The sequence below is a fragment of the Haplochromis burtoni genome, unplaced genomic scaffold (genome assembly GCF_018398535.1).
Source record: "Haplochromis burtoni strain Fernald_Lab_line unplaced genomic scaffold, NCSU_Asbu1 Contig_203, whole genome shotgun sequence".
Classification (NCBI taxonomy): Eukaryota; Metazoa; Chordata; class Actinopteri; order Cichliformes; family Cichlidae; genus Haplochromis; species Haplochromis burtoni.
The window spans coordinates 967,197-981,705 of record NW_024582564.1 but is presented as its reverse complement, the minus strand read 5'-3'; the positions used below and the strand labels follow the sequence as shown (position 1 = coordinate 981,705).

Below are 14,509 nucleotides of genomic sequence, written 5' to 3'. Positions count from 1 at the left end.
GGGGGGGTCAATGATGATTTCCTGACATTATTTTAATAAAATCTAACTTTTTATTTTTAGTTATTCATAAAAAATTTCTTGTGTGCATCATGGGCTTCTTTTCTTCTTCTGAGCATGCCTGAAAAGGTCTGGGAAAACCAAAACCACAGTTCGTTTATTTTCCACAGACACATGAAAGAATCTTTGGTAAGATGTGGCTCTCCAACCACGACGACGCAAGTGATGGCGAGGAAGAAACGCAGAGGGGTAAGGTCACTGTTTCTGTCAGCGGATGTGTACAGGAGTATCCAACGGTGATGATTTCAACTGATTTTAATATTTTTTCTTAAGATTATCGAGAAGAGACGCAGAGACAGAATCAATAACAGCCTGTCGGAGTTACGGAGACTTGTCCCAACAGCATTTGAGAAACAGGTACCGACCGACAGTCTCCTGTTTACCTGCTGCGTGCTCAGTGGGTGTGTCTCAATTCAGGGGCTGCATCCTTAGGAGGACCCGGCCCATGTTGACCGCGAAGGCCGGGTTCTCCGAAGACCGAGAAGGCCAGAAGTGTGAGGTTGTGAAATGGGACAGTCTAGCCTTCAGATTTATGTCACCAGCTGTCTCAGTGGAGTTTAATAAACTCAGCCGTCTACTTCTCGCTATCTAAAATATGACAGGTCACTGAAGTCAATTCTCAACCGTCTCATACTTCTGTTTGATCAGTTTTCTGTTTGACGTTTATTCAGCTGTGTGTGAACTATAACTTTAATCTCAGCCAAACAAATTTACTCAGGGACAAATAAAAACCAAAAAAAAGCCAAACAATAACATTTTTAAGTTATCTAAGTGACTTATATATCATGTTTAACCTGAGTAGTGAAAGACCACACGGGGTCTGAAAACGATGATTGCTGTTCTTGCCGGGCTCTAGTGAGCCTTCATCACCCAGTCAGCTATCGAGTTGGCGGGTAACAGACTTCTCCGAAAACGACAGAGCACTTTTGGCGATATGTGATGTCTTGATAAACCGAGCAGATATTTGAAGTTTACACACCTACTTTCTCGCCTGAAAATATGTTAAAACTTTATATTGTGACCCAGAAAGAGCAATATTTCAAACTCTTTAGCTGCGCTCCTCCACCATTGCCGCATTTGACAAGAATTTTATATCATTATGAAAATACTAGTATTGAAAAGAGTAATAAGAGTAATATTACAACTAAGTAGCTGCCGCCATTGTTGGAAACTGGAAATGGCTGGGCCACACTATGAATTCTGGGATAGGTTGGGCCACTAAGGATACATCGACCCATCTTTCAAATTCGGGGAAATGAAGGACGCATTTGTCAGCCTAATTTGGAGCAGCCTTCTAATAGGGACATCGTTCGTCGCGTCGCTTTGACGTAATCAGCCTTCAAATGCGGCCTCCGAAGGATGCAGTCCCTGAATTGAGACACTGCCACGTGTCTGTGCAGCGCTTCCACTCCACTCCAAAATACATTTGAGTGTCATCTGCAAAGAAATGTTTTCTTATATGGGAAATTTCAAGATTTGACCTTAGAAGTAGCAGACAGATGGATTAATAAATCATGAGGTCTAAAACTAAACACTAGACAGGTGAAGTAGGCAGTGAGGAGTTTCACGTACATGCGAGAAGAAACCTGAAATAATCAGCGTAGTTGTCTTGAAAACATTTAACGCAGCGTGCATGTGGACTTGTTTACAAATTGTTGCTCAGTGCATTAAACTATCACAGTCTTAATGGATTTTACAAAAACACAGATATAATCTACAGCAGTTTGTATTTTTAGATTACTAAGCATTAATCACTTGGATGTTACGCTCCAAGTGGAAGATTTTACAGATGATGCATTACATGAGTTTTCTTTGCTTAGCAGTTACATTTTAATCGGACTTTTGATCAGAAGCTTTTGTGCATGGACAGCTGCAATAAACTCACTCCAAGTATGCTGCAAACATGGTTTTTATTTCATGTAAAACTTCAGTACTTGGTGAAAGTGGATCAACCCGCAGGCCTGGTTTGGAGTCACCCTCAAAAGATGATGTTTTACTGGAATCGGTGTGAACTTTATCTGTCGTCCCTCTCTGTCAGAGTTCAGCTAAACTGGAGAAGGCAGAAATCCTCCAGATGACTGTGGATCACCTGAAGATGCTGCAGGCCACAGGAGGAAAAGGTACCCACATTACCCACAATATGATTTTCTACGCTATGGTAACAACAGCTGATTGGTAGCTAGGCCATGACTGATCAGGGTTTGGATTTTGTTCTGCTGACCTTACATAAAAACAGAGTTTCGGTATGTATGTACTGGGAAGTCGTCAGTGTGGAAGTGATGCACAGTCAGATTTTGGAATATTCTAAGTTAAGTAGGCAGAAAGTGACTGAATGTACGTCAGTGTGGTGTCCTCTGAAGTGATACAAACAGGACTGTGTGTGTGTGTGTGTGTGTGTGTGTGTGTGTGTGTGTGTGTGTGTGTGTGTGTGTGTGTGTGTGTTATTGAGAGAGAGAGAGGGCGGTGGTGAGTCCATGGGAAAACGCTGCAGGGATAAAAGCAGTACTTGACCCTGAGCAGCGCTGTTTGCTTTCATAAAGTGGATTGGTGGAGGAGGGGGGCGGGCAGTGTTGGCTGCGTTCACAGGCGGTCTGTGCAGCATTTGTTTGGGTTTACAGCAGCAGAGACGGAGCTGAGAGTACGTCTGGCTCTCACAAACTGAAATCTTAGTGCAAACGTTTCTCTGGAAGTGTTTGGGAAGCAATGACGGCCGTTTGTCACACACAGTGAAGCTGAGCGTCACTTGAAAGTGTTGAATATTGTCACGCCACAGGCTTACATCACTTCCGATCTTCACTCCACTGCAGACCTTTTCAGTAATGAGATACGTCACATTGTTTAAAAAAAACCAAAAAACGTGTCGGGTTTCTGGGATTCAGACTCAGGCCACTTTTGTTTTAATGCTCCTCAGAGCTTCAGACAAACATAAATGAACCAAGCCACAGTAAACGCAAAACTTATGCACAGTACTTTTTATGTTACATCTGAAGGGATCAGGCCTGCCTCCATGGTCAACATTTTTTTAAAGAAATTTAGGCATCTCTGCTGTACTGCATGCTTAAAAGTGTGCAGCGCTGATTTTGGAAAGTGCCTGCAGCCAGTTACCTTCCAGTCCGCTCCTGAAGCACAGCCGGGGCAAATAGAAGACGAGACTTTATTTTCCTGAATTACTGCAAAAACAAAGAAACAAAATACAGCTCAGGCATAAAGACGTCTACAAATAAATCAATAAATAAGAAAGAATGAGGCGGAAAAGTCAAACAAAAAGAGGGAGCATGGCAGGGAATACAGGGGAAGGACTATTTATACACACTAGCCTGAACATCCAGCAGCAGTGCAACAAGACAAAAGTAAAAGCAGTCACACACACGGGAGCAAAGGTAACACAAGACATGAACAAGAAATAACCAAAGGAAACTGAAACAGACACAAGAAGACCCGCAGTGAACACGGAGACAGAAACAGAAAAACAGGACTGACAACCTTAACATCATCATTAGACTCCAAAGAGAATGGAAACAGAGGACCGAGACAGAGAAGAACACGAAAACTCAGATTATTGGTTAATCCAGAGCACAGGTGTTGAACTCCAGGCCTCGAGGGCTGGTGTCCTGCAGGTTTTAGACACGTCCAGCTGATTTAAATGGCTAAATTACCTCCTCAACATGTCTTGAAGTTCTCCAAAGGCCTGGTAATGAACTAATCATTTGATTCAGGTGTGTTGACCCAGGGTGAGATCTAAAACCTGCAGGACACCAGCCCTCGAGGCCTCGAGTTTGACACCCCAGATCCAGAGGTTCCCAAAGAGGGACAAACAGTATCCCACATTGTGGAATTTTAGTTCACAAACACTTCTTATAATGACAAACTACTCCTGACATTTTGGAGATGTCAGATCTTTAAACAGTAAAGTTACGGTGGGATACAAATAATATCAGGCTGATCCTGCCACGATTTGTTCCCCCGGTTCAAATCACAGACAAACAGTATCCCACAGCTGTTTATGTTTTTGCACAGAGAGGCATTTTTTGAAAAATGTATTGATAGCGATGTTGAATATTATTACACAGTATTTTATCTCTATCCGCCATTGTAGAAATTCATCTCATGTAAACAATAACGTGGCGCACAGCGTGACGTGAAAACAGGCACATACCTTTGACGTTGCGTGACGAACTCCGTATTCCTGGTCCACAGTTAAACGCAAAAATCTCCAACCTGACAGGAGTTTAAAATAAGTCTCAGTTTTCGGTGATTCGAAACGCTGTTTACGTGTGGATGAAAGGGCCAAACGCATAGAAACGGCTGAGTTTTCAAAAATACCTGTGTAGGTGTGGACGAGGCGTAAAAGAGTCAGTAGTTTATTTTATTGCTACCTGTAATTTCTTACAGTTTACTTTTATTTGTTTAATTGTGTACTAAATGTTTGAGGTATGAAATGAACCGCACGGGAGTTGGAAAACAAAATATGTCTGTTGTGGTTGAAGGTTGTGATTGTGCGGGGGGGTTATTCACATACATGCTCAATGAAGACATGAGCAGACTTTTATTTCATAGACATTTTAATGTGTAACTGATGTCAGCACTGCTCTGTGTGTCCCAACATGACACACAGGCACAGTGTTTGCATCACCTGCTCAGGTGATCGACTCTTCTTTGTTGTCTTCTACTCTTTTTTAAAAAATTATTATTCTAATTTTACTGGCCAATTAACAAACCAGTTTACAGGTGCACTACTGCTACATTGCATAGATCCCAGCATGGTGCATAAATAGGAGACTGATCAGACACTGAACCCTGAACCTTCAGCTTCACCTGTGCTCACCTGTCCTCCCACAGCTGAGCTTAAACCAACACCCCGTCACCCCAAAGTGACTGAGGGAAACCTGTTTAGTGTTTCTGGTGACGTTTGTGTTTCTGGTGGAGTTTGTAATGACTGGCTGCCCTCATAATTTTTCAATTTGATTTCGAATCTGATTTTAAGCCCCGCCTCCCTCCATGATGTTAACCCCACCCTTTTCTGCCTGCAGGTTATTTCGACGCCCACGCTCTCGCCCTGGACTTCCTGTCTCTGGGCTTCAGGGAGTGCGTGACTGAGGTTTCCCGCTACCTGAGCGCTGTGGAGGGGCTCGACTCTGGCGACCCACTGCGCTCCCGTCTTCTCTCCCACCTTGCCTCCTGTGCCTCCCAGCGTGACGCCGCCGCCCTTACAACTGCCTCCCATTCGTCACACCACCCCCAGCAGCCCCACCCCCTGCCTCACCCGTTCCACCACCCGCACCATTGGGCGGCTGCTTTGGCCGCCTTTCGTCCTTTGCCCTACAGACTTAGCGGGCTGGTTTCTCCAGACGTTGGAGGAGGCGGAGGCTCCCAGCGCGGTGTTGTCTCCTCCTCCTTTTCTTCCCATGCAGACTCCACCTCCTCCTCGCCTTCTTCCTCCTCTTCCTCATCCCTCTTGCTCCCCTGCACCCCCACCCCTCTCTCCGCCTCCCTGCTTTCCCTCTCAGCGTCGTTTCCCATCGCCCTCCACGGAGGCATTCCCATCCTCCCTCACTCCTCCTTCACCTCCTCTGCTGCCAGTCCTCCCGTCTCCTCCTCCTCTTCCTCGCAGACTCCACACAGCAGCAGCGGTAAACCCTACAGGCCGTGGGGAACCGAGGTCGGAGCTTTCTGACTGTGTGCTGCTCACTAACCTCTGCTGACAGTTTAACAGCCTGGAAATGTTTGAGCTCCACGGCTGGTGTTAGCATCTCGTTATTAACTTCTTGGGGATGTTTGTGACTGACTTCCACCTGCTGCTTTCACACACTGGCTCGATTCAGAACAGGAACGTGTGGTTTGTCTCCTCTGAGCAAAGTTTTCATGTTTCAGCTGCTTCAAACTCACAAAAACTTTGTTGTTTAACCGAGATAAGTCAGGTTAAATATTGTTTATTACTAATTTACCTCAACCCCACATATACAATGCTACTTGCCCAAATGCTCACTAAAAGGTGAGATGTGAATGAGTCTGCCACTGAAAATAGGTCCCAACAGATGCCCAGTTTCCTCCTGTTTGTTAAAAACTAGCTTATTGTTCCAGTTTTTAAAACTGAGAAGCTACAGACAAGACGCCAGGTAATGCTGCTTATCACATCCCATTGCACCGCCACACACCAGGTGTTTTTTCACTTTGATGCACCTGCTGTGCGTTCCACATCAGGGGGCAGCAGGGCCGGGGTAGGCACTGGTCTCATGTGTCAGGTTTAACAGCCAGCAGGCTGTGGTTGGTGTTTCTACTTCTGCTTCCTGTATTTAAAATACAGCCCTTCACAGCAGAAACCCTGTACGCTGAAAAACGGCTGTCAGCGTGAGGGACACATAACCAAGCCGCACCACCAGCTTACTGTGCACCCGGCCGGGACGCTTGAGTTTGACTCTTTGACTCTCTCAGCTGCAGTTTGATGGTGTTAAAGAAATCTGTCCACACAGGTATGAAGCTCCATCTACAGGTGATTAACCACAGACTCCAGCACACCAGCGTCTTTTAAAGCAAACCTGACACAAACTCACGTTCACGTTTAACCTGACTAACACAAACGGACTTCTGTCGTATTTGATCGTTTTGATGGAGAATCTATGAAGTGACAGAAAAGTGTTCCCCAGAGCTCAATATTAAATAAATAATATTGCTATTTGATTATATGAAATCTTCTTTAAAGGTTAAAAAAGGTGAACTGTCACTGAACTTTGAGCCAAATGTCTCTGATACCTTGTGTGCCTTGTACAAATAAAGACGACTAAACAGATTTGCTGCTGTAGTGAAAGCTCGAGTCGTGACGTCTTTTTCTTATTTTATTTATTTATTTTTTTATATCTATAATTAAATTGTGAACCGGGCTCAAAAACAGCAGCTCTGCCACTGTTTTTGACTCTGACGTGTCAGGCAGCGTTAAAGTCTGTAAAATGATTTTTCTGCTTCATAAAAGGTGTTTTTTTGTGTACTGACAAGCGTCTCCAATATTTTTCCACCATCATGTGTGTTAATATGGTGGACAGAATATTCAGAAATGTGTTTGCAGTAAAGAGTTTATGACTATTTTTTAACAAAAAAATAAGAAACAACTCTCAGCAGTTACTGAGGGTTAGTGTTCAGAGAGAGATCTCAGGTAAGGCATGAGATCTCTCACAATGTAAATGCCACCTCATAACGTCATAATTACCACAGTAATGAGGTGGCAATTACATGCATGTTTCATCATTGTGTTTCACTGAACCATAAAGAGACTTACTGACAATAAAAAGACCAGAAAAAATTAAAAACGATCACAAAATGTAAAAAAGTAACAGAAAAATTTCCTTAAATAGACACAATGACAAACACGTAAGCTACCATGAGAGAAATAATATCCTTAGTTATTTGACAGAAAAAGGCACAAAAACAAAAGAAAATGACCTCAAAAAGACACAATGACTATAAAATGACCAGAAAGTAGCAAAAACAATACAAAAAGACGCTTTAAAAATTCCAGAAACAAATCCAAAAAATTGGCCATAAAGGGCAAAGAACAAAGAGACAGAGCTGCAAATATACACCAGAAAAACAGCAAAATGACAGAAAAATGCAACGACAAAAACAACACTTCTACCAGGAGTCACAAAATGATGGTAACCAAAAACAAAGAGAAAATTACTCCTTTCACAACATGAGATGAAAAAGTTCAGAGAAACCAGAAAGACACGAGGAAAGGACCGTAACAAAACAATCCTGAGACAAAGTGACATGAATACAAAGACGCACAAAAATGAGACAGACTATCTTGCAGAGACAACCCTACAGTGAGGGGGGAGGGGCTTTTACATGTGTGAGACCAGGTGAGCTGACTTCACCTATTCAGTCAGGTCACGTGATCTTCCTCAGGGCTGGACAAAACAGCAGGTCGTCCACCACAAGGCAAACGTTTTTACCTCAGTATGATGGCATGTGTGACCAACCACACTGTACACACACACACACACACACACACACACACACACACACACACACACACACACACACACACACACACACACTTGTCTTTGCCTTCGTCTTGTGGCTCAATCGCCGTTACAGCCGGTAAATCCTCCCAGAGCACAAAACAGTGTCACTTCCAGCTCAGTGGAGGATTAAAGGCCGACAGCCCTGGGAACGACGCTGCGGGCCGTAAATCTGCTCCGGTCAGCCGACACGGTTCTCACGCTGCGACGCGGCTTTGAATCAAGCGGCAGTAAATTAGGTGACATGATTCATGCTTTATATCCTCACAGAGGGAGAGGACGGATTACAGCGAGGAGGACGTGAGCTGGGCACTGTAGTGAGTACTTACAAACTGATGACACATTTTCATCTCTTAAATTCATCAGATTCCATTTACTGCTCGGCTGTTTGACTTCAGTTAAAAGTGCAAATACCTCACAATAAAAATACTCCATTACAAGTAAAAGTACTGATAACTGTATAAAATACACAGTGACAGTTTCGGAAGTCTCAAGCTGAACATGGTCGCCGTCTACCATCTTTTTAAACCCTCCCTCAGATCAGAGCTGAGACCTGTTTGCTGACACAGGAGTCGCCCTCTGCTGGCCAAGACAAAGAACACAGGTTTAAGGTGCTTCAGCCTTATTTTTCAGAGCAGGAAATCTTCCATCTTTTATATACAGACAGTGTGTGCTGCAAACATAATTCTGAAAACTGAATTTGTGCAAAAACAAGTAATTTGATCAGAAATAAATACAGTAAGCAGGATGTCCATGCGCGTGCAGCTCTGTGCACTCATACAGATGTCTGACATGAAACAACACAGCTTAATATATGTATATCACTCTTACTACATACCATTTCAAATAAATGTCATGAAGTAAAAAGTATGACAGTTACACCCAACATATAGTGGAATTGAAGTAGAAAGCAGCATGAGAACACTCAAAATCAAATGAGTTTATTTCTATGGCACATTTAAAAACAGCTGTTCAGCGAAGTGCTGCACATCTGGAATAATGAAAAAAACAGCACAAACAGTGAGCAGGTTTGACCATCTGTGCTTTTATCCATTTAAAGCGTAAATGTGCCACATTACTTTATTATATCCTTTACTGTTAATATGACATAACATTCATAACGTACAGTCCTCCTCTGTTTCAGTGATGCGACTCTAAGACGACATGAGGGAGAACGTGTTGTTTGGACTTAAGATCTCGATCCAGCACCCACCGGGTCCTGAACAAAGGCCAGACCCTTCCTTCTACCTGCGACAGCAGAAACAGACTGTCATCAGTGAAGTTCAAGGAGAGAAGCTGACTTCCATCCACTCCTTGCAAAGTACAGGCCTCAACTCAAACAGGCGACCTGACCAGCTGTGTCTGCGCGCCCCCTGCTGGTACAGACGTGTCAGCAGCAGAGCGCAGATGAGGTTCTTCAAGACTGAGGAAGATTTTTTTACTTTTTCAAACTTCACAATGTTTAATCTAATCACCAGTCACAGAGGCTCAAAAGCTTTTTCAGTTTAAAAAAATCAGTTATCAGTTAATGAAAGGCCACCTGCAGGACAGGTAGGGGCTGATTGGTGAACAGTGGAGTTTGGCTTCACTATGGTGGTGTTTTGAGGCTGGACCGCTGACTGAAAAACTCACCTGTCTCTGGTTTCTTGACAAACCTCACTCCTTGCTCTTCAAATACCTTGCAGGCAGCGTAAACATCAGGAACAGCAATGCCGATGTGACCTGCGTGGAAGCAGGACAGCAGTGACAACCACAACAAGTCAAGCATTGAGAAGCAAACGAAACGGTCTGAACGTTGAACAAACAAGTTCTCACCAAATCCTCACGGCTCATTGTTCCCGTTGTGGTACGACAGATCTGCATCAGACTCCGTGCCCCAGTTACTGACAGGTGGAGGAATATTATTTATTATAAATAATACTCATATCGAGTTTAACTGTTGAACTGGTTGTTTCCATACGTACTGCGTGAGCTCCAGGGTAGCTCTGCGGGAAAATGTCCACACTGTCCTCTCCTTGACATCTGCCGGGGTGTCCGCCTTGTCCTCGTAACCCAGGGAGTAGAAGGTGAAGCGCATTGAAGGGAAGTCGATCTTCTGCAGCAGCCTAGAGAGCACAGAGCACTGGGGCGGTTAGGGCAGAGCAGCACGGGAGAAGTTTGGGATCAGACTGAGGAATTACATCATGCCCAGGATTCGAGTGTAGAAGTCCAGCGAGCGAGCCGGATCTTTGACCCTCAGCATCGTCTGCTGCAGCATGTAGTCCTGCAGAGAGCAGGTGGGGGAGACCAAAGCAGAACTGAAAGAAGGGTAAACACTGGACTCCTCTGTGCCTGTGCACTTCAAAATAAGAGCAGGAAACACAAACCAGAATCCTTCACATGAAATTTGTCATTTCGTGTCATCCAGACGTCGTTTTATGTCACTTTGTATCACTTTTGTGTGTTGTTCAGTGTGACACATAGGAGGACACGGAAAATGAACTTTAACATGAATGCACTGAGATTCAGGATAACACGACGGGCGAGTCAGGAGCAGCGCCCTGACTCGCTCTGACCAATTCAGTTCAATTCAATTTTTATTTAGCAGCGCCAAATCACAACAACAGTCAACTTATATTGTAAGGTAGACCCATACATATGAGAAAAACCCAACAATGTCCCACTATGAACAAGCACTTTGGCGACAGTGGGAAGGAAAAACTCCCTTTGATTCAATTCAATTCAATTTTATTTATATAGCGCCAAATCACAACATAAGTCGCCTTTGAACAGGAAGAAACCTCCCACAGTACCAGGCTCGGGGAGTGGTGGCCGGTTGGGGAGAGTCACACACAGTGACTGGCTTACAGCTCCCAGAACAGACTGTGAATGTGCTGTGGCGTCAGTCTGTAAGTCTGTGTACTCAGGTACATTCCACAGGTGCTGGTTGGGGATGGGCAGGACGCCTTCAGTCTGATGGTGGAACGATAACAACATTTTCACATAAAACTGCAGCTTCACATAAAGCCCTTACGATAATTCGCGATTATGGCTTTTATACTCATTATTTTAACAAACCTCTCAACTTTACCTGAGTTTCAGGTGTTTAGCCTGCCTGTGAGTGTTGCTGTGGTCTCCTGCATGTTTACACACAGCCATTCAGCGATCAGTCCTGACTTTTGACCCTGTGCTCGAGCTATAGAATCAAATCTGAGCTGTGAGGTTTGAAGCACTGACCTTAGTAAGGGCGTGTCCCTCTGAGCAGGCGGTAGACGCAGCCTCGTCCATTTCTCAGATTCCACTGATGAACGCCATCGGCGGAGCGGGGGGGGTAGCTTACTGGGCTAAACAAACACTGATCGGTTTCAGTTATTTACTGATGAACACAACAATGGACATAAGGAGCTTCTTTCAAAGAAAAAACTCAAGTAGATGTTATTTTATATATTATGCTTTGTATGTTGTTCAGTATATTTTTATGCAAAACAAGAGGAACTTCAATACACAGCAGTATATTCACAGTTGAAACCAGATATTTACATACACTTTAGGGAAAAACATAAAAACCTTTTTTTTTGTAAACATCAATTTAGAGTAAACCTGCTTTGTTTTGGATAAATAAATATTGAAAGATCTTTTGAATTAGTTAAATGTCGGAATAAGAGAGAGAGCTGTCTATTTTTTATCACTTTCATCAAATGTAGGAGCACATATACACTAAGTTTATTGTTAATTAATAAGAAAACTCCAGACGATTCCATTCTGAGCTGAAGAAGCTTCTGATAGGTTCGTAGAGTCCATGTGAGTAAATTGGTGGCACAGCTGTGGATGCATATAAGGCAAAACACAGAGTCTGTTTCTTTGACATGGGAAAAATCAAGAGATGTCAACCAAAACACCAGGAACAGAACTGTGGAGCTCCATAAGTGTGGCTCAGTTTTGAATACAATTTGGTGCCATTTACAATTAAGAAATACAGATAGTTTCTCTCTTTGCTCTTAAAGTTAACAAATATGTTTTTATATTTATCAATCTAAAAAAAATAAACATTTAGTCTGATTTGATGTTACAATTAAAAAAGTGTTTTTATCTGAAGAGTTTGTAAATATCTGGTTTCAACTGTATGTTTGATGATGTTGATGTTTGGCTTGATTGTCAGCACAAAGAGGGAGAGAGAGGAACAGAGAGGGAGAGAGACAGCAGGTGAGACACACATGTTAGTCAAACGGTTGTTTGCCAAAACTCATCAGAACATGTATCTAGTACCTAATGTAACTTTTTAAATACCATTTGTTACTTTTCAAATTCTACATTTATTAAGTTATGCAGGCTTGTTTGCACAACAAGGCTAAATAATTATATAAACTTTTCTCAAACTAAATAGTGGACTTTGGTAGAATTAAAAAATAAGTGTAGTGCAGGTCTATGATGATTTTTAGTGCTACTATCATCTAGTTCTGATTCTGGTTCTGTCTTGGTTAAATCCTAAGTAGTCCTGATTTTGAACTGTTGTGTCCTCTTTTAATTCCGGATCAGTTCTGGGTCTGGTTGAATTGGGGTTTAGTCCTCGTGTCTTGATGAAGCCCTGATTTTGTTCTGCCTTGCTGCTTAATTAAAAAACTAGTTTAAGGTGTCCTGCATATGTGATATATATTTTTTCCTATATGAAGTCATTCCTTTTTTGAACAAAACTCAAAACACTTCACTTCAACAAATCTTTCAGTCATTTCTAAACATGAAACACACACGCTGGGTAAGTTTTGGGGTTTTTTTTGTTGAAGTTGAGACTTTAAAAAAGAGAAAAAAGTTGTTTTAAAATTTATTTTAAAAGATGAAATCATGTCTCTATAAATAAACATGCAGGTGGTGAACTGGGGGTGTGATTAAAAAGCCATTTAAAGTAAAATGCATAGTTTGAGATTATACAGTACACATTAGTCTCTTTAAAGTCTTCATTATCTGATGAATCCGAGCTGAAATCACCAGATTCTAAAAAGCTGGGACGCTGTGAAAAATATCCATAAAAACAGAATGTAAAGATTTGTAACTATTCATCATAAAAAGGCAGCGACACGTCTCAACCGGGCAACAAAAGTAACATGACTGGACAGAAAAACAAAAAAAGACTTTAAATATGGAATCATCTACAGTAAACACACTCCTGATCAAAAGTCTAAGACCACTTGAAAAATGGCAAAAAAAAATCATATTTTGCATGGTTGGATCTTAACAAGTTCCAAGTACAGCTTCAACATGCAGCAAGAAGAAATGGGGGTGAGACAAAACATTTAATGAGCATGCAATTTACTGAAAACAAAGCTTAAACTGAAACAGGCTGTTTTACAGCTGATAAAAAATTTAGGAACACACCTCCAAAAAAAGAGTAATGAGTAGCTCCACCGTTATTGTTGATCACTTTAAAAATTCATTGCGGCATGCTTGATGCATGAAGTGAGTGGGAACATTTTTCCAAGTGGTGAAGACGGCCACACGAGGGGCATCTACTGTCTGGAACTGTTGTCCATTTTTGTAAACTTCCCCAAAGGTTCTCAATTCAGTTATTACTGAATCATCAATATCATCATGACCATCCTTTAGTTATGCTGCCAGACTCAGGCTGCTGCAAGACTTCCCATGATGCACTGGGAATTTTATACGTCACCACTGCCTTTCATTAACTTGATTTCTCTCTTCTCAGGTTTGTTTCGTTCTCATCTCTGCTCCTATCAGAAGATTGCTGCTTGTCTGTGATCCTGGTTCTGTCTCGTTCTGCTAAAAGGGAGTTTTTCCTTCCCACTGTTGCTGATAGGGGATCATCTGATCAGAAAAGCCCCCTTATCTTTCATTTAAATGTAAAAATATAGACAAAAAATGAAGCTTTATATATGAAATCCATTTTCTTTCAACATAACTTTGACATAATTCTCCTTCTCAGTGAGGCATGCTTGTTACTATTATTAAAATTATTATTACACCTGCGTCAATGACAGAAAGATAAAAATAAACGCTGTTTAACAGAACATGAAACATTACAACTTGTGTACAGTGAACATAAAACACTCACAGGTACAAATATCTTTACATGCGACTGATAATCCAGAAATAAACCCATGAACTACGACCATCTTTCCACTAAAATCACACAAAAACATTTTGATGTTTAATGTTTCTCATCATAAGATGAATGAAAGAAGATGAATTCAATGCTGTTTTTAAAATTTAGAATAAAAGCAGGTCAACATTGATGCTTTATCAGTTTATGTTTGTCTCCTGCCATCTTAATCCCTATGTTTTCAGGCTGGGACATTTACCAAAGTCCCTGCCTCACTTACTTCCTGAGATTGTCAGTGAGACAACAACATCAAATTTTTATGTGTTTTGATTTGTCTGGTTGTTTTAATGAGAGAAGAAAAAGGTCAAAAACAAAACACTGAAAAACGTGTTACAGTGAAGCTTCA

The 14,509-nt window shown here is 42.1% G+C and overlaps 1 protein-coding gene across 1 annotated transcript in view; it reads left to right on the top strand.

The window, feature by feature from the left end:
- Positions 1-8,036, top strand: part of hey2 (hes-related family bHLH transcription factor with YRPW motif 2) — a 10,361-nt gene extending 2,325 nt beyond the window's left edge. Inside the window, exons 2-5 of the mRNA XM_005936218.2 lie at positions 168-246; positions 331-414; positions 2,096-2,177; positions 5,088-8,036. Of these exons, the coding sequence (XP_005936280.1) occupies positions 168-246; positions 331-414; positions 2,096-2,177; positions 5,088-5,731 (889 nt within the window). The 3' untranslated portion in view covers positions 5,732-8,036. The remainder of the gene's footprint in view (positions 1-167; positions 247-330; positions 415-2,095; positions 2,178-5,087) is intronic.
- Positions 8,037-14,509: the final 6,473 nt, after the last annotated feature.